General features: G+C 42.1%; 1 protein-coding gene and 1 long non-coding RNA gene across 4 annotated transcripts in view; one reads left to right on the top strand and one right to left on the bottom strand.

Annotated features, from left to right (window-relative positions):
* The window catches only part of CRTAM (cytotoxic and regulatory T cell molecule), a 28,928-nt gene extending 20,614 nt beyond the window's left edge, over positions 1-8,314 (bottom strand). Inside the window, exons 1-2 of one of the 2 annotated variants that reach the window (XM_061440628.1) lie at positions 8,204-8,314; positions 446-589 (exon numbers count right to left, since the gene is read on the bottom strand). In XM_061440628.1, coding sequence (XP_061296612.1) covers positions 446-589; positions 8,204-8,249 — 190 coding nt within the window. In that variant the 5' untranslated portion in view covers positions 8,250-8,314. The other variant, XM_061440629.1, reaches the window with a different exon arrangement.
* LOC133261872 (uncharacterized) overlaps positions 3,240-21,074 on the top strand; it is a 39,438-nt gene continuing 21,603 nt past the window's right edge. For both annotated transcript variants that reach the window (XR_009741161.1, XR_009741160.1), the window contains exon 1: positions 3,240-3,617. This is a non-coding gene — a long non-coding RNA (uncharacterized LOC133261872). The remainder of the gene's footprint in view (positions 3,618-21,074) is intronic.

Here is a 21,074-nt window from a genome sequence, read left to right as displayed (position 1 = left end):
GGGGTGGGCTTTGATGTGCGACTCTGGGTTGCTCAGGTGGAAAGCAGAGCCCCTGGCTGGAGAAGCAGGGTGACGTGTTGGCTGACGAGGACCACGGGCCCCCCACCTGTCTGTCTGCTGCCGTCTGTCCTTGTGCTGTTGGTGGTTTCATGGTCGCTGAGAGTCAAAAAGTGACCTGGGGGTGAGGTGGGATGGCGGAAACGGGCTTTGTCATTTGAGCCCCCTTTACCAACCATGCTGGTGGGGTTTCCATTTCAGACTTCCTGCCAGAAAAAAAGCAGCCGTGTGTAAAACACAGGCTTCTGGGTGCGATTTACATGTCACAGTAGGTGGGGCCAAGCCCACCATTGGGGTGACTCATGCTGACTTTCTGGCCCACCAGCCTGTCTGTCTGGAAAATCCGTCAGGTTGAGGTCTGGCGGGGGTTTCTTTCTTCTTCACTTACCAGGTTGTTCATTGAAGAAAATGGTGAAGCCCGAGGGGGCCAGCCACTGCAGAGAGGTGGTCTCCTGAGAAACGGTACAGTTTAGAGTGAGCGTCTGGCCTTCCTCTATGGGGACAGTTTCCATGTGATTGGTCTGAAAGGCCTCTGTGGAGGAAGAGAATTGGGGACCGTCAGACAGGCATGGGCCACACTACACCTGAATTGAGACAGGGGCTTAGACTTGAGGCAACGTTGTTCATCGTTTGATCATTTGTATACATTTGTTACAGAAACAGAAGCCAAAGTCAACACCAAAAACTGCAAGGAGAGGAGGGAAGCAGTGTGCTAGAGCAATCAAGATGTCTCTTGAAGGAGCATAAGTGAAGGGGTGGGTTTTGATGAAAGGAAAGTTGAACAGCATCTATGAGGCACTTGCCTTGCCATATGCTGGGAATTGTATCTTCCATGTTACTGATATTAAACTCAGCTTTCAAACTAACGCTCTAAAGCACCAGTTCCCAACCTTTTTGGCACCAGGGGCTGGTTTAGTGGAAGATAACTCTTCCATGGAGGAGGGGGCAATGGTTTCGGGATGATTCAAGTGCATTACAGTATTGTGCACTCCATTATTATTACATCAGCTCCCCCTCAGATCATCAGGCATTAGATCCCAGAGTTTGGGTGGCCCTGCTCTAAAGGAAGAGTGGTTTTGCTCACTTGATGATGAGGCAGTACAGGTTCAAGGTCACAGAGGTCCTCAAGACGGCATCGGTGCCCAGGTCTGTGGGTGTCTAAGCCCATGCTTGTATAACTGGGTCGGACTACCTAAGTGATGAGAGCCCAGAAAATTCAGCTTTTCTGGCCTCTGTTTATAAAAAGGCTGACTCGTGTTTTCAAGTACAGTTGATGGGGAGTGGGTTTCAGATTCTAAGAAAGAATGTTATGTCCTCTGGGGCTCTTGTGAATTACAGAGCTGCTCTTCCTGGGGAGTAGGTAAGCCCCTGGGGTGGAAGAGCTTCTCCACCAGAGGGTGGATATTCTTGGATCTCTTCTGATCTAATATTCCACAGCAGTGCTTTCACCGGGCACATGTAAGAGTCTGTAATTTCCCCAAATCATAACCCCCAGAGAATGAGAAACAATAGTTCTAAGCAGCTGCAAAGTTATCCTCCCAAAGAAGAAATTGATAGAAGAATAAATTGGCTTTACTGCTGATTTGGCACATTTATTGCCATTTGTTATTTTTTCAACTTTAAAATTAAAGAATTCTTTTTCCTGAGGATGAAAAAATTCTTAATGAAAGTACAAAACATGTCTATAAACAGAAGAATACCATGGGGTTATAAAATATGAATAGCAAATGCAATGAATTTTATTGTATCATATTAGCTGTTAAAAAAAAAGGAAAAAGAAATGACTTTATTTCCTTGTGATAAATTTAAGTATTAGGAAAAGCACATTGTAGAGCTCTGGGAATTAACTGTTACAGACTTTTTAGTTTGTTCCATTTTGAAGTCATTAATTTCAACCTAGCCTCCAGCAATAATCACCCAAAATTATTGTATTCTTATTGACTTTCATGGGAAAAGAGTTAGCTTGAGTCCTGATGGAAAAATACTCATATCATCAGCCAATACTATAATGAACAACAAGGATTCAATAAAAAGAGATTGTTTTCAAAAAAGACCATTGAGGCATAGGCCAGAATTCTGCTTAGGCAGGTCATTTGGAAATATTCTCATCTATAAAATCAACCCATGATTGGGTAATAAGGATAATAGTGGAAATGCATTGAAATGACAGTGGAATTTCTTCTAAGGGTAAGCAACTCTTGAGCCAAGAATCTGAGTCTAGACCAACTTGTTCTGTATCATTCCATTATACGATTCTTGCTTTACCTCTAGCCCTTGTGCATGATCTTGCTTCCCACAGATTGAAGCTGCAAGAGGGCAGTGACTGTGCTTTATATTTATCTACAATTCTTTCTTAACAGAAACTGTCACAGTGCAAGCTTGGCAAGTAATGGTCTAATGCCAGCTTTCATGATGACACTGTAACACAGGCAATGGATAACTGTCTTTGCTCTCCTGTTGTTCATAAGAATATTGACAGAGAGGAGGACAGTTACTACAGAAATATATGATAGGATAAAAACTAATGTTAAGCAACATCCCCTGATTTCATCCTTCGGGCAAGGAGTTAACACTCAGAGGCTTTGCCAATGTTCTTACCTTTGATAAAATGATTGTCTTAGACAGGAAGCCCACACTGGGGGAGAAGGGAGAGGTGAGATTTATGTGCACTCTGTTTATGGATAAATGTCTCCCATTTTAAAGGTGTATATATCATTGTCTTTTTCTTGGGAATGCGTGCTTATGAATTAAATCATGTCATTTAATCCTTACAGTGTCTTAAAAATTGTATGAAAATGTAGTATGGTGTTTTAGCATATGGCAAAGAATTCTATTTCCCAAGATGAGTGTTTGCTCTTGCTGTTGAGATGTCAGGGTCAGGCTGCTGACCACAGAAGAGGTACCAAGTTCCAGATGGAAAGGACTGCATCTGAGGCTTAGAACACCAGTCATTTCCTCTGCTCTTGGCTCCTAGCCTTGCATTTGGCTTCCTAAGCCTGTTTCTCTTGCAATGTTGTCATGTAGACCCCATGTTTGATTCAGAGACAGGAAATCATTGTAGAAAGGAAGACTAGCTCAGTGAGAAGCCACTGCACCACACTGCTTCAGCTGCGGTACTTAAAAATATTGGCTAATGTGTCTAAGTCATGTCAAAGAGTAGAAGAGAAGGACAGTGGTACCTGAGTTTTGATGCCACATCTTCTAAGAAAAAAGTTCCCCATGATGTTCTTGCTGCTATTGAAAACTACAGTGGAATTTGTCTTTAAAATCTTTTTTTCACCCAAGTTTAGAGTCAAACTTTCACCTTCTTTGTCAAAGGGATTGGGTGTGGGGTATCTTCTTAGCTCACCACTTCCTCCCCTGCAGGCTCTAAAAACATTTATATTATATTCGTATTCACCTTAGCATTTCTAGCGTAGACAGCAAGTGCCCTGTGCCTACTTACTAGTTCTCTCTGTCAGTCTTCAGAGTTCTCTGATGTGACTCCCAAATGCTGGACATCCTGAGCTTGGCAATGAATCACTGTGATGTCTCTCCTAGGAGGTCACCACGTACTACTGGTAGGTCGTGTTTATTGAGTGGATTATTGACTTCTGGGCTTGGTCATTATCTTCGTGACTGGGTTCATCCATCCATGTACCGCCATGTGTCATGAGGTCACTAGTTAAGTCTAAGGCTATAGATTGTGTCTGTGTGGTTGGTTTATATGTAGAAAGGGAACGTATGACCTTCACCATTATCTCCACCCTCCATCCCGTGAGCCAATTGTCCTAGGAGTGGAATAGCGTCACACCAAAGCACACGTGACTGACTCTGAAGCTGAAGGGCAAGCAGCAGTCATAACCACCTACCAGAGCACCTGTAGATGAAATTTGCACGGTTCCTAAGAGTCCTTGGTTTTTCTCAAGGTTTGGGGAGTTGCAGTGTATCCACCCTACTATAGGTCATTATGGCAGATTGAAGAAAGGCACAGATTCTTTTTCTTAGTAGCCCAATTATTGAATTGCAACAGATACCACCTGCTCCATTCCAGCATTTCTTTGTTGTCATCACTGTCATCCCAAGCCACTGCATGCCAGGTATCTGAGAGGCACCCCAGCCTCTTCCCTCTCCAAAACATCTCTTGAATCAATTCATTCCTCTTTTCTTTTTCCCTACTATCACTGCCTGCATTGTTTTTCTCTTGGACCGTTGCAGTAACCTCCTTCTAGCCTCTGCTCCCTCTAACTTACCATTTTTCATCTGCTTCAGCATTACAATGAAAGGAAATTCCCTTGTGGTCCAGTGGTTAGGACTCTGCACACCCACTAGCAAGGGCCCAAGCTCCATCTCTGGTCAGGGAACTAAGATCCCACATCCCACAAGCCATGGGATTTTGCAGTTCGGCCAAAAATTAAAAATAAAAACTCAGATTCTTAAAAAAAAATTACATATAAAATATACAAATTCAATCGATCCCTTCATTAGAATATTTGCTGTGGCTCCCACTGCTTATATGAATCGGGCCAGTATTTCAGATAATTGGACCTTCTATCTTCTCCAGTTTTATTTGCTGATACTCCCTTTCAGGTGCCCCATGTAAATGGCCACCTGCAAACTCCAGAAATTTTGGACTCAAGAAGATCCTTTCCCTTTGTCCATGCTGTTCTCAGCCTCGAATGCCTTTCTTAGCTCCTTCAAGACTTAAGTCAAATTACACCACTTTTGTCAAACCTGCCCAACTCAACTGGCCTTTCACTTCTCTCTCCCCTTCAGTGACCTCCTCTCTCCTCCAGATCCCTGAAGGCTTCAGATAGACTTTTCTTTTTTTTTTTTTAATTTTATTTTATTTTTAAACTTTACATAATTGTATTAGTTTTGCCAAATATCAAAATGAATCCGCCACAGGTATACATGTGCAGCACTTCACACATCACTTTTTCAGTTACGAGTATGTCTCTTGTGGATAGATTACAAACTCCTCATACAAAAGTTGTTTGTATTCCCAGGGCTGAGCACAATCTCAGATTTTAAGTATTTGTTCAATCAATGGCTAAATATGAGTAAATGTATATTCACTAATATATTAATAGGATGCTCACTTTACATTAAATAATAAAGGCTGGAGCTAAGTTAGAATCAGAGACACACAATGAGTTAAGTCTCAGATCAGAGCCTTATTTGTGTTCCCCTTTTGAGGTTAGCAGGCAAAACATGCTTGGATTCAGATCATTACAAAAAGGCATCATTGTTATTCTTTAGATAGACTCAATAGAGAAGATTATGTGTGAAAATGAATCAAATTTTGTCAAAATTGAATGATTTCCAGTATAGCTTTAAAGAATCTTGTCTCAACATGTCAGTAAATGGATGCCTCTTTCCTGGTCAAAGGAAATATTGAGAGGACCTTACTCTATCTGCAACTAGAGTGTCTCATGCATCCTACTCTCCATGAAATGACCAGAATAGAGGGTGCAAATTGGTGGGTTTTCATCATCCACAATATAGGAAAATGGGATGAATTTTGAAAAATTCTCCATTCTTACTGTGTTTGACCTACCCTAGGGGCTGCCAGTAGGAATCCTGAAAAGAGGGCAGGTTCCAAGATTATAGGTCTTTTTTTTTTTTTTTTTTTTGGTCTTTAAGTTTTTGGCACCCATGGAAGTTGTGCAGTAAAAGAAGGTGTCATGATCTTCCCATAATTCAATTAGCTAAAAACAGCTGGCAATTTATGTTGCCCAAACTGATGATTTCCTGCCTTTTTGCTGATAAGAAAGCAGCATGGTCAGCTCCTATCCTGTTTGGGACCCTGATGGGCATGAGTAAGATTAGGTTAGAGTCGGCTTCCCAGGTGGCTCAGTGGGTAAAGAATCCACCTGCAATGCAGGAGACACAGGTAGACACAGGTTCGATCCCCAGGTTGGGAAGATCTCCTGGAGGAGGGCATGGCAACCCACTTCAGTATTCTAGCCTGGAGAATCCCATAGACACAGGAGCCTGGTGGGCTACAGTCCACAGGGTTGTAAAGAGTCAGACACGCCTGAAGGGACTGAACACACAGCACACACACAGTGGGCAACTGGTTCTCAGATACGACTGACTCCGGATGGCCCCCTTGGGATGAGTTTTCAGTTGAGGATTTTTCAATAATGAATCTTCCATATTGTGCAAATCACTGGCTTTCAAACTTTTGAACCACATCAAGAAATATATTTTCTATCACAGTGAAAACTTTCTTGAGATAGTACTTTTAATATGTGCTCTGCTGATATTTACATTGTTAGTTACTAGCAGGTTTTCTAACTTCTTGTAACCTCAATTTTATCATATATAAATTAGGGATATGAATACCTCTCTCATTTTTTTTTGGCTAGGATAAATGAAATTAACATAAAGTACCCAGCATTGTACATGATGCAATAAATACATTTCTCCCCTTTCTTTATAAACAGTACTTGAGTAATTTATATTCTATAAGACTTATCTTCGGCTTACTTTAGGGCACAATTATTGTAGTTTTTATTTAAAACATTATTTTTGTGAGGTATTTTTGAAAGAAAATGACTACTGAAAAAGTGAAGGTCAGTTAAAGGCTTTAAATTTTGGAATAATAGAAAGCATTCTAATTTTAGCCACTTACATGTACTTTTTATGAATGCATTAGCTCTTCTTCAAGCCACTTATTGAAGAAACTTATTTATTACCAAAATTGAATCTTTATTAAGTGCCTCAGGGTACAGGGACCAAAAAAGAGAGCACTAATTGAAGTGTATAAAGTAGGAAATTGGAATACTGTGTAAAATAGGAAATCTAGTTGTTTTTTTTTAATTTAATTTTTATTTTGTATTAAGAGTATAGTTGATTTACAATATTATGTTGGTTTCAGGTGTATAGCAGAATGATTCAGCTGTACATATTTATCAAATTCTTTACCCCTATAGGTTATTACAGAATATTGGGTAGAGTTCTCTGTGTTCTACAGTAAGTCCTTGTTGATATTCTGTTTTATATAAAGTAGTATGAATATGTTAATCCCAAACCCCTAATTCATTCAGCCCCCTCCGTTTCCCCTTTGGTAGCCATAAGGAAATCTAATTTTAAAAGGTACATTCTCCAGATGCAGTTCTATGGTGAAGGAAGATTTAGAAGGAGAGATGCTTCACTTGGAAGATAACTATAGATTCGATATTTGGAAACAAGCAACCCTGTATATATGTGATTTTCTTTGCAATAAAATGATACAAGTTGCAATCAGAGATTCAGGGACAATACATCCTGCCCCCACTTTGGGGTAGGAATGATTTAACCTGTGCTGAGAAGAACTATGTGTCTTTCTTTAATGTTCATAGTGCAACATTAGAATTAAGCATTGAAAATCACATTTGCAAATAATAAGGAAATGTAAAGTGACTCAAAAAATAAGCACAAGATTTTCACTGGAATCATGATTTCCGAACTAATTCAGGGTTGTCTAGCATTTTGCCATTTTCAAAGTACTTTTACAATTGAAATTTGATCCTTATAACAATAGGGTTTGGTAGATCAAACATCATTATCATTTTAATTTCAAGATGTAGAAACTGTTTCAGAGAAATTATTTGGCTCAGGCTTATACAACAAGGAGTTTTTTTGTTGTTGTTGTTTTAAGCTTTTATTTTGTTTTGGAGTATAGCCAATTAGCAATGTTGTGATAGTTTCAGTTGGACAGCAAAGGGACTCAGCCATGCATATACATGTATCCATTTCCCCCAAACCCCTCTCCCATCCAGGCTGCCACATAAGTTCGAGCAGCGTTCCCTGTGCTGTACAGTAAGACCAAAGAATAAAAAGGTTTTAAAATGCCAAACTGATGCTCTTTCAACTGGTATACCCTTAAAAGACAGTAGTACGCTTGTTAGTTACGCTTTGCCATAACCCAGATTCCACGGAGACACACACTACAATGACCCTTTCTGTAGACCCTTTAGCAATTGAACATGAGATTCAATTCATCCTGTAACATCCCTCCAATGTGTAATCGTAGTGGAATCTGAGAGATTTACGTGGAAAGTGAGAGATTTACCTGAGGTGCTTCTGCAGTCAGTCCTCTATGAGAGCAGTAGACTGACTGTGTGCCCAAACATTAGGTCAACTGAGCATCAAAAAAACACGAGCTCTGAGTCCTTACCTTGTAAGGGGAACCACGCCAGCAAGCTGCAAACTCTCCACCACATGCTGTGCTCTGCTGTTGTCACACTTGTCGACTTCCTCTGGGTTCTGAAATAAATAGAGCAGAGTGGTTTCTCTTGAGAGAGGGAGGCAGTGGCTCTGTGACCTCATCTCACACCTCCTCCGTTGGCTCTGGAAGCCCCCTTTTAGTTAGCTGCCCTCAAAATACCTCCAGGTGGAACATTTAGGGAACCACATGTGTCACCCCGATGGTGGAGACGGGTGAGTGATGTGTTGGTGGCACAGATCTTTCTACCGCACGTGGGTAGTCCTTATAAGTCAGTGAGTTGGAGGGCTTTTGGAGAGCGAGGAGGTGGGAGAGAAATGAAAAGGTTCCTGTGTAGTGATGTCAACTTCTTTTCACTTTTCTAGTTTATTAAACAATTTAAATCAGTCAAGATTTGCTGATTGTTTCTAGCTCTGGCAACAATTTCCTGTAGTTATCAGGGGGCAGAATTCACTAATTCATATATTTACTCATTTAAAAAAAAATCTATGTATCCATTCACCCCCCCTACCCTTCCATCATTCATCCACCATCCATACGTAGCCATCTTGTTAAGTATTGCTCTAAGATATGAACAGATATGAAAGATAAAGCCTTGTGTTTAAGGAGAATATGATATAGTGGGGGCGACGATATGCAATTTTGGTATTTGATTCTCATTAACCAGATGAATTGAGATAGACTTTATTTCATTTTTTCAGGGACACACAGCACAATACAAATAGACTTATGTTTAGAAAATAGGTTAGTCTGCAATGTTTAGAGAATTGTAAAGGAAATAATATTTACTGGTTCTAGTTGAAATTAATGTTAATATTCTTAAATGTATTGATAATTTGGGTGGGGAACATTATATCCATCAAAAACATCTTTCAAATATTTCCCCTAATTTAACAGACAGAAAGAGAATAAAAATAAAGAAAATTGAGTTTGCTTGGAGTTTACTAGGATATAATGTCCTGTTTCTCAAATTGAGGATTTAAATGTCTTGGGCCACCAGCTAAGAAATGCAGACTGGTAGGGTCCACTCCAGACTGATTAATGAGAATTTCACTGGAATGAGTAGCTGCTGGTACATTTAACAAGGTCTCCAGGTATCAGAAGGCAAGTGTGAGCAGCACTGATGGTGAGAGTTTTCTGGAATTGAAACCAAGAGATGTGGGAAGTAGCCCCGTCTCTGCCACTAGCTGGTGTGGCTAGGGCCATAGAAGGTTCTCCTTGTTGAATATATTGAAGTGTATGGACTTGCTTCTAGAAGTGGGGAATCAGTAGATTGCATTGTTGTTCTGTTGCTAAGTCATGTCTGACTCTTTGTGACCCCATGGACTGCAGCACACTAGGCTTCTCTGTGCCTCACTGTTGCCCAGAGTTTGCCCAAGTTCATGTCCATTGAGTCAGTGAGGCTATCCAACCATATCATCCTCTGCCTCCCTCTTCTTCTTCTTTTGCCCTCCGTCTTTCCCAGCATCAGGGTCTTTTCCAATGAGTCGGCTCTTTGCATCAGGAGGCCTAAGTACTAGAGCTTCAGCATCAGTCCTTCCAATGAGTATTCAGGGTTGATTTCCTTTAGGATTGACCAGTTTGATCTCCTTGCTCTCCAAGGGACTCTCAAGAGTCTTCTCCAGCACCACAGTTTGAAAGCAGCAGTTCTTTGGTGCTCAGGTTGCACTGTACCACTTTTCAAAATAGAGAATTGAAGGGTTTGGTTGAGGTGACACAGTCAGTGGCGGAACTGAGAGTACAAACCAAGACTGTTGAGTATTTGGTCTGATTCCTGCCCTTTCTCCTGCATAAGATTCCCTCCAGGAACTTCACGTTCTTCCTGCTATGGCTCCATGGCTCTCTAAGCATTTGGTTTTCCCACCAATGTCTTGTCTCTGCTTTGGAGTGACACTTGATCTGCTCCCCGTTAAGGAAGCCCAGGGGAAGTGCTGTAAGGTGTCTCAGGGCCTCCCTTCAAAGGTGTGAATTGCCTGTGGCTAGTCAGTTGTTTCTCATGCTTGTTTTCACCTAGAAGAATGCTATTCCCTATAGAATTTTCTAACCTTCCTGTCAGAGCACAAGAGGAAAAGGCTTTATTTTTCCTCTTGACACAGTGGTGTCAGATGTGCTCTCATAAAGCCAGAAGCAGGTCTGGACTTAGTTACTGCTTGACTTTTCAGATCTTGAGCTCGTCATTTAACTTGAATGTATTTAAGAGGAGGTAAAAAAGAAAAAAAAATCACTGACAAGAAACAAAAGTAAAAGTGTCATCATGGAAGTTCTCATTTTAAGCCGGTGAAAAAAAAGCTTTGACCTCTTTGGAACTAAATTCAGGTCCTGGAGAAGGGTCACTTTGCTTCTCTCTTTTTTAATCATGGTTTTCTGTCATTTTCTGTTGGTAAAATGTGGAGAAATGGGTAGAAATGACTTAATGAATACAAGACTCAGGTGACCAGAGAATAACCATAACCCAGGTCAAAAAATAGAACATTGCTAGGGCTTCCCAGGTGGCTCAGTGGTAAAGAATCTGCCTGCCAATGCAGGATACATGGGTTCGATCCCTGGGTCAGAAAAATTCCCTGGAGAAGGAAATGGCAACCCACTCCAGTATGGTTGCCTGGAGACTCCCACGGACAAAGGAGCCTGGCAGGCTACAGTCCATGGGTCGCAAAGATTCGTACATGACTTAGTGACTAAGCAACAGCGAAGGACCCCAGAAGCCCTCTTGTATCAGACCCTCCCTGCCTCCCCAAAGATAATCAAAGATTAATAATATCTTTATGTTTACACTGTAAAAATGGTTTTGCCTGTGTTTGAAACTTATATAAATGGAATCATAAACCATGTGTTCTTCTGTATTTGGCTTCTTTCATTCAGTATTATGTTTTTGAGACTTATTCACACTCTTGCATGTAGATATAGTACTCTCATTTTCATTGCTGTAGAATATTCTAGTTTATAAATTTGTCACTTTTGTCTATTCTTCTTTTGTGGACATTTACAGCTGTTTCCAGGTTCGGAGTCACTGAGAGTAAAGCTCTCAACATTTTTTGTCATGGCCCTTGGAGCTCAAGCACATACATTTTGTTTGGGTACTTTCCTAGGAATTATGTGTCTCTTTAAAGTTCTGTTTAAAGTAATTAGCCTCCAATTAAAATAAATAAATTTAAATAAAAAAAATTAAGTTCTGTTAATTTACTCTCCCTCCAGCAGTCCTTGGGGGTTTCTTTATTATGCCTTATCACCCATGTTTGTCTTTTAATTTCAGCTCTTTGTTTTATTGTAATTTTAGTTTGTATTTTTCTGGTATCTAATGAAGTTGACAGCTTTTTTGTGTTTAATAGTCACCTGGGTCGGAGAAGGCAATGGCACCCCACTCCAGTACTCTTGCCTGGAAAATCCCATGGATGGAGGAGCCTGGTAGGCTGCAGTCCATGGGGTCGCTGAGGGTTGGACGCAACTGAGCGACTTCACTTTCACTTTTCACTTTCATGCACTGGAGAAGGAAATGGCAACCCACTCCAGTGTTCGTGCCTGGAGAATCCCTGCTGTCTATGGGGTCGCACAGAATCGGACATGACTGAAGTGACTTAGCAGCAGCAGCAGCAGTCACCTGGGTAACCTTTTTGTGACATATTCATTTAAGTCTTTTCCCCATTTTCTTTATAGGATTGTCTGCCTTTTACTTGATGGAACTTCTTTGTATGTTCTAGAAATAAGCTCTTTGTCAGTTACAGGTGTTGGAAATACGTTTTCCATGTGTGTGGCTTACATTTTTACTCTCTTAAAAGCCTCTTTCTCTTTTTCAGCTACACTTCGCATCATGTGGGCCCTTCATTCCCCAACCCGGAATGGAGCCTGTGCTCCCTGCTGGCAGCGCAGTGTCCTGGTCCTTAGTTCTAATATTGTCCAGTTTGTCACTTTTTCTTCTTATGATTGGTGCTTTTCGTGTTTTGATTAAAAAATCTTCCGCTATCTTAAAAAAGAAGTTCTGGGATTGAAACCTAAGTCTACAGTACAGTTTGTCCCAAATCTGTTGATGTAACGTGGTTTTAGTACAATATTCATGAATCAAATGGGCTTTTGTTTGAGAATGGAGACATATGAAATTTGCCAGGTGTTTGTTTCACAGTCGGCAGGTCGACTTCCTCATTCTCTTTCAAAACACAAATTTAATGTTGTTCTTCTGCTCTGAAGCTTTTAGCGGCTTCCTTTTGCCTGAAGGCTGTAGTACAAATTGTTTGGCAGGTCGTTCGAGGCCATTCACACTCTGGCCCCAATCTACTGTTTCAGCCTTCTTTTCCACCCTTGCCCCAAACCTACCCGTAGACAATTCTTGTCCTAGATCAAGCACACAGCACATTTTCATGCTCACAGTTTACAGTGTTGTAGTTCACACTACCCTATCTGCTTAAACTGACCTTGTGTTTCTGAGGAGACTCTATTTGTCTTCTGAGGCCCAGCACTTCTCAAAGAGGAATAGTAATTAGTGTTTAAGAATATGGACTCTGGAACCATCTCTCTGGAATCAAAGCCTGAAGTTTTCTTATCTGGGAAATGGGTAGAATGACAGCACTCACGCCCATGGTTGATGTGAGAGTTAAAGGATGTGTAGAGGTTCCCAGGTGGTGCTGGTGGTAAAGAAGCCGCCTGCCAATGCAGATGACATAAGAGAGGTGTGTTCAATCCCTGCATCAGGAAGATCCCCTGGAGGAGGGCATGGCAACCCACTCCAGTAGTCTTGCCTGGAGAATCCCATGGACAGAGGAGCCTGGGGGGCTACAGTCCATAGGGTTGCAGAAGAGCTGGATGTGACTGAAGCGGCTGAGTACACACAGTGAATGGAATAGTGCTGAAGAATCTGCCTGCTAATGCAGGAGATACGGGTTCCATCCCTGGGTCAGGAAGATCCCCTGGAGGAGGAAATGGCAACCCACTCCAGTATTCTTGCCTGGGAAATCCCATGGACAGAGGAGTCTGGTGGGCTACAGTGCATGGGGTCGCAAAGAGTGGGACGCGACTGAGTGCGCGCAGTAAATACTATATGAGTTAGCTGTTGTTATCCTCTGCTCTCCCAGGGAGGGGAAAATTGATTCTCCACTTTCTTTGCCCCCATGATAGTTTCTTTTTAGCATACTAGATCTTATCCATTCATCTGTCAGTGGACATTTAGTTGTTGCCTTGTCTTGGCTGTTGTAAACAGTGCTGCAGTGAACACTGGGGTACATTTCCTTTCGAACCATTATTTTCTCCAGATACACGCCCAGGAGTGGGATTGCAGTATCATATGGTAGTTCTATTTTTAGTTTTTAAAGGAACTTCCATACTTTTCTCCATAGTGGCTGCACCAATTTGCACTCCCACCAACAGTATGGAAGGGTTGCCTTTTCTCTACAGTCTGTCTAGCATTTATTTGTCAACTTTCTGATGATGGCCATTCTGACCTGTGTGAGGTGATTCATCTTCTCTAATAATTAGCGACACTGAGCATCTTTTCATGTGCCTGTTGTCTTCCTGTATGTCTTCTTTGAAGAAATGTCTATTTAGGTCTTCTACCCGTTTTTTGATTGGGTTGTTTGTTTTTTAGATACTGAGCAGTGTGAGCTTTTGTATTGATATATTTTGGAAAACAATCCTTTCTTGCTTGCATCATTTGCAAATATTTTCTTCCAGGTCATAGGTTGTCTTTTCATTTTTCAACGGCTTGCTTTACTGTGCCAAAACTTTTAAAGTTTAATTGGGTCCCATTTGTTTATTTTCATTTTCATTACTCTAGGAGATGGATCCAAAAAATATTTTTTGCCATTTATGTCAAAGAGTGTTCTGCTTATGTTTTCCTCTAAGAGTTTTATAGTATATGGTCTGACATTTAGGTCTTTCTTCTCCCACTTTGAGTTTATTTTTGAATATGATATTAGAAAATGTTCTAGTTCCATTCTTTTGATGTAGCTGTCCAGTTTTTCCCGTGTCACTTATTGGAGAGACTGTCTTTTCTCCATTGTATATTCTTGCATGCTTTATCATATATAAACCGGCCATAAGTGTGTGGGTTTATTTCTGAGCTTTCTGCTTTGTTTCATTTATCCATGAGCCAGTACTGTACTGTTTTGATTACTGTAGCTTTGTTGTTTAGTCAAAGATCATAGGAATCTTTTTAACAGTGTTATTGAGATATAATTGACATAATGAATTGTCTATATTTAAAACGGACAATTTGATAAATGTCGACATATGCATATACCTATTAAATCATCATCACTATCAAAACAGTGAACATATCCAGCACCCCCAAAAGTTTCCTCCTGCCTGTTGTAATCCTCTCTCTTGTCCCTCTCTATCTCCCCTCTTCAACAACTACTGATCTGCTTTCTGTCACTGTTCATCTCAAAATAATGTATGGAGGGTTCATTCCTTTCTATGGCTGGGTAGTAGTTCATGATATGAATTTACCAGCTTGCCCACTCACCTGGAGGTGGACTTCTGGTTTGTTTACCATGAGATAGGCTAAATAATTGATTATTAAATTGAATCAGTTGTAGCAAAACTTTAAAATAAGAGGAACCACACTGGCTTTTTGTGATAATCTTCCAATTTACAGAAAAAGTTCAAGGTTAGCAAGAGGTGTTAAGTAAATGCTGGTCTTTAGTTGGCACCTGGAGTGTACACTCAGGAGAGCTCCCCAGATTGCCCCTCCATTCCCCAGAGGCTGGGACATGTTAGGTGGGTCCTTCTCTGAGAATTGCCTCCAGTGCAGAGAACCATTTTATCTAAGCCATTACCTCCTCCAAGGGCCCCCTGAGAGGGGCAGAAAGGTTTTGTGCCCTTGCCTGCCGGTGGAGCAACTCTAAAGAGAAATGGTCCAGCTCCAGAGCTCCCTTCAGGATCAGGGTTGGCTGAGACCTTTGTTGCCACCGCCCGAGCTCAGCGTCTCTCTCTGCCTCATCTCGCTTCCTTCACAAGTGTTGTCCTGAGGCCACGGCTATAAACCCCAGCACACAAATCTACATCTCAGCATCTGAAATAGGTTGTCAAATGAGCGAGTGAAGGAAAGGAAGACTGAATCCTCTATTGGAGATAGAAACACTGCTCTTTTTCTCTGAGCCTGAAAGGATGTTTGTCTTACAACTTTTCAGAGCATTAAAGATTTTACTTTAAATTGTCCTCTGGAAGATGATGAATGTAACTGTATTCATCCTCGGATGTGCTATCAACCAGTCGCCAACCTTGAGAAATGTCACAATAGTCCACTGGACTCAGAGATGACAGATGGTCCGTGGGGGAAACGCTGCAAGGCAGACTCTGAGTGACATGCCCTTGTGGTTTGCATCATCCCTCCCACTCTCAACACCCTCACTTCAGCCTGCAACCCACAGGGGGCTCAGCAGGGGAAGGTAGCAAGCTGTGGCTGCTTAGCGAGTGGAGGGAAAAGGTGAGGTTGGAGCATGGTGGTCAAGGAGTGACCATTTACCTATTATTTTCTAATGGAAAAGTGTCTACTGACTACTTTGTGTGTGGGAGGTCTCAGCGCCAAAAGCCCATTTGTCACTTTGATCTGCGTTTTATGAAATCCCCATAATATGCTTTTGTATTCATAGGAAGTAGCATTCGATAGGGTGGGGGTGTTGGGGGACAGATTTGAGAGAAATAAACATCATCATCCTGGTCAGCCTAGGTTGTCAGGAAGAAAAAAAAAATCTGAAAAGATTTATCAAGTAGGTGAAAGATGGACTATTTGAAGGGTCAGAAAAGACAGGGGATTTCCCCATGTGTAGAAGTCTCTGGGGTTTTTGGTGCAATTACAAGAGGGGCCTAAACTTTCTTCTTGACCTTTCATGGCTCCTGTGACAAATCCGTGGCCTTTCCCAATGCCAGGCCCAGAGATGAGACCTGACTTGCATTTCCCTGCAGATACGGGATGCCCCATCACGCTGTGTCTGGATTCTCCAAGTACTGTCATTGACGTGGAGTGCTTGGGGAGTTTCTAAACCAGAGCAGCAGCCTCTACAACTAGTTATTTTCCTTTTAATAATTTGTTGATGTGGACCAGTTTTAAAGTCTTTGTTGAATTTGTTGCAATATTGTTTCTGTCTTATGTTTTGGTCACGAGGCATGTGGGATCTTAGCTCCCAGACCAGGGATTGAACCTGCACCCCCTGCAGATGAAGTCTTAACTGCTGGATCGTTAGCAAAGTCCCTATAACTGGTTACTGATTGAGAAAAGGGCTTCCTAGGAGCAGCAACAGAGAAGGCAATGGCACCCCACTCCAGTACTCTTGCCTGGAAAATCCATGGACGGAGGAGTCTGGTGGGCTGCAATCGAGGGGGTCGCTAAGAGTCGGACATGACTGAGCGACTTCACTTTCACTTTTCACTTTCATTCATTGGAGGAGGAAATGGCAACCCACTCCAGTGTTCTTGCCTGGAGAATCCCAGGGACAGGGGAGCCTGGTGGGCTGCTGTCTATGGGGTCACACAGAGTCGGACACGGCTGAAGCGACTTAGCAGCAGCAGCAGGAGCAGCAAAGCTTAGCGGGATAAGGGGGCAGGAGGCAGATAGACCCAGACTTTTCACCTGGATCCTGTCACTAGCAGACGTGTAGCCCTGAGAAGACTACTTGTCTCTTGGAATCAGCATCCTCATCTGTAAACTGGGGAGAATAATCACAGGATAAGGTGACTGGGAGGTCTGAATCAGAATCGAATGTGGCCAGCAGGGCAGCACATTGAAGATGCTCCATAAATCTGCAGACCTCGGGGGACTGGGGCTGCATTTCATCCCCATGGGAACCAAAGCAACCGAGATGCACTTGGAAAGGACCAGCTCAGCTTTCGTTCTTAAGGCTTCTGCCTACAACTGAATGTAATCAAACGGATCATTCTGAAAACAGAACCCAAGTAAGAGCCAGTTTCAGAAGGAAACTGTGGTTTGGGGGAACGGACCGCAGAGCAGCACGCGCCAGCTTCTGGTCTTAGTTCACAGATCTCCCAGAACAAATGACTTCCCTTGGTGTCTTCATGTGCAAACAGGGGGGTTGGATGAGAGCAGTGTTCTGAAGAATCCAAGTATTCACCAGGTGCCTCAGGGTTCTGAGATGGTTTCCTTAAGATTTGTTTCAAAAATATTTCAAAACTATTTGCCCAGGCTCTGGAACCAGGCTGAAAATGCCTGGGATCTCAGATCTGGCAAATCCAGCTATGTGACTTTGGGCAGGTTGTTGATTCTAAGACTCACCTTCCTCTTTTGTAAATTGGGAACAAAAATAGTATCTGGAATAGGGTTGTTGAGAAGATTAAAGACATTTACACAGGTAAGATAGGGCTTCCCTGGTGACTCAGTAGTAAAGAATCTGCATGCTAATGCAGGAGACCTCGGTTCAGTCTCTGGGTCGGGAAGATCCCCTGGAGAAGGAAATGGCAACCCACTCCAGTTTTCTTGCCTGGAGGATTCCACGGACAGAGGAGATTGGCGGCCTGTAGTCCATGGGGTCGCAAGAGTCAGACACGACTTAGCGACTGAACAACAACACAGGTAAAGTACCTAGAAAACTGCCGGATAGAGATCAGCCCCCCAAGAATGCTGGCTGTCACTTTACCAGCTACTGGACATCACCGATGTACTCATTTGTTATGCATTGGGAATGGTTTCTGTGCTGGATTCTGGACTTAGAACAAAATCCAAATGCTTCATCTTGGTCCACAGCAGAGGCGGGCAAATTTTTCTGTAAAGCACCAAGTAGCAAAGATTTTGGACTTTGTGGGTCTTGTGTCCTTTTATACTCACCTCTTCCCTTGTGTCCAGGAAGCAGCCATAAGTAATATGCCAACCTGTGAACATGGCTGTTGCCAATAAAACTTTATTGTGGGCACTGGAATTTGGCTATCCTACAGTTATAGAGTTATGCCCTGACATAATATTTTTTTTAATTGAAGTATAGTTGATTTACATTGTTTTGCCAATCTCTGCTGTAACAGCAGAATGATTCGTTTTACATATATATATTTTCTTTTTTAATATTCTTTTCCATTGTGATTTATCCCAGGAGACTGGATATAGTTCCCTGTGCTATGCAGTAGGACGTTGTTTATCCATTCTAAATATAATGCTTTGCACTTACTAACCCCAAATTCCCAGTCCGTCCCTCCCCTCACCCTGCTTGGCCACCACAAGTCGGCTCTCTATGTCTGTGAGTCTGTTTCTGTTTTGTGGGTTCATCCGTGCCATCTTTTAGATTCCACATATAAGTGGTATTATATGGTGTTTGTCTTTCTGACTGACTCCACTTAGTATGACAATCTCTAGTTGCATCCGTGTTGCTGCAAATGGCATTGTCTTCTTTTTAATGGCTGAGTCGTATTCCATTGTGTGTATGCACCCCGTGTTTATTCATGAATCTGCCAGTGGACATTTAGCTTGTTTCCATGTTTTGGCTATTGTAAACAGTGCTGCTGTGCACATAGGAGTTCATGTATCTTTTCACATCTAATTCTTCTGATGCTTTTCAGCCACTTAAAATCGTAAAGACATTCTTATGACAGATGCAGGCTGTGGGCCAGATTCTGCTTGTGGGCCATGCTTTTCCGAGCCCTGGTATACACGACCCTGTTTTTGGGTCTGCCCTGCTCTCCAGCCTCATTTTTGCCCACTTCCTGCCATGCTCGTGAAGGTACTTCATGTTCACCACCTGCTAGGAACGTTGCATTCAGTCAGTGCTGTAGAGTGAAGGATAAGTTCACTACCTCAGGATCTTAGTATCTTAACATTTCTTTTCATTTTTGCACTACTGTTTTTAGAAATACTGTTTTATATTGGAGTATAGCCGATTAACAGTGTTGTGATAGTTTCACGTGAACAGTGAAGGGACTCGGTCATACATATACTTGTATCCATTCTCCCCCGCACTCCCCTCCCATCCAGGCTGGCACATAATGCTGAGCAGAGATCCCTGTGCGATACAGTAGGTCCTTGTTGGTTATCCATTTTAAATAGTGTGTACGTGTCCATCCCAAACTCCTTATCTCTTCCCCCCTCCTCCCCGCCAGCAAGCATAAATTTATTCTGAAAGTCTGTGAGTCTCTTCCTGTTTTGTATATAAATTCACTTTTATCATTTCTTTTTACATTCTGCATGTAACAGATGCCACATGATATTCTTCTCTGACGTACTTCATTCAGTATGACAATCTCTAGGTCCATCAGTATCTTTTCTCATACAAGTTAATAATACCTGATCTCACTTACCTTGTAAAATCATTTTTCAGATCAAATGAGAATGTGCTTTTAAAATTATCAACAGTTATACAAATAGAAATCATTAGGGCAGCCTCTTGGACAAATCACAGAATTCAAGCAGCACACCCACTTTTTACTCTTTTTACTACAGGAGCTAAATTATGGGGCAAATAGGAAAGTGACATCAATATGAATGAGGCCATTTTTATTCCTTGTCCCTCATATTCCCCATAGACAAGAGGAATGGCTAGATCTGTGATTTTACCTTGGCCTTGGCAGAAGTGATTTCATTATTATCATGTAGTATTAGGTATTTTATATTATCCCATTTGACACTCAGGTGGCGCTAGTGGTAAAGAACCTGCCTGCCAATGCAGGAGACTTAAAAGACATGGGTTCAATCCCTGGGTCAGGAAGCTCCCCTGGAGGAAATGGCAACCCACTCCAGTATTCTTGCCTGGAGAATCCCATGGACAGAGGGACCCGGCAGGCTAGTCCATGGAGTTGCAAAGAGTTGGTCATGACTTAAGTGATTTAGCATGCACGCATAGTGAAGTGAAAGTGAAAGTCACTCACTTGTGTCAGACTCTTTGCGACCCCATGGACTGTGCAGTGCATGGACTTCTCTAGGCCAGAATACTGGAGTGGGTAACCTTTCCCATCTCCAGGGGATCTTCCCAACCCAGGGATCAAACCCAGGTCTTCCGTATTGCAGGCTGATTCTTTACCAGCTGAACCACAAGGGAAAGCCCAAGAATACTGGAGTTAGTAGCTCATGCATGCATAAATATGCTTATATGCTATAAAGAATTATTATATGCCCACTTTTACAGGTGAAATGAGTTTAAGGGACCTAAAAAGAAGCTGAGGCAGGATCAGAACCCAGCTCTATCTGACTCTGGAATTTGGGCTTCTTCTGTGGTACAATATCAAGTTCCTCTCCACTGATACAAAGACTTTCCAGATTGTTCCATCAATACAATGACAACCAGCAGGCTACCTAAATCTTGGCATCCTTTCATGGCCAGGAGCAAGCCATCTGGGTTTTCCATGTTTATTTCAGCAAAATGATGTATTCTGTTTCTTCCAAAGGGAGATAGCTTTTTGGTCCTCAAACAACTTAAAAAAAAAAAAAAAAGGCCTTTTTGCTGATTTCAGCTTAAATCCAAAGCACAGTGATTTTCTGTGGATGTACAGGCAGCCTTCACACATACCACAAAAGGGCAAAGTGGGCTTGGGAATCTCTGAGGCAGAGAAAAGCCAAGAACCAGCCGCAAAGTGAACCATACCTTGGTCTTCTGTCAGCTATGAACACTAGCTGTTAAGTCCCCTACCCTGCTGGGGTAGTCCTGGTGGTGCCAGTGAAACCTGTGCTCATGTTCTGGGTATGAGTTTGCATATATGGCTTATTTTAAAACCTATTAGCTCAACATATCATTACTTTCCAGGTGGAGCTAGTGATAAAAGAATCCACTTGCCAGTGCAGGAGATGTTAAGAGATGTGGGTTTGATCCCTGGGTTGAGAAGATCCCCTGGAGGAGGAAATGGCAACCCACTCCAGTATTCTTGCCTGGGAAATCCCATGGACAGAGGAATCTGGCAGGCTACCGTC

Source organism: Bos javanicus, chromosome 15, assembly GCF_032452875.1.
Source record: "Bos javanicus breed banteng chromosome 15, ARS-OSU_banteng_1.0, whole genome shotgun sequence".
Taxonomy (NCBI): domain Eukaryota; kingdom Metazoa; phylum Chordata; class Mammalia; order Artiodactyla; family Bovidae; genus Bos; species Bos javanicus.
The sequence above is the reverse complement of the archived record's forward strand: the minus strand, read 5'-3'. Positions and strand labels throughout refer to the sequence as shown.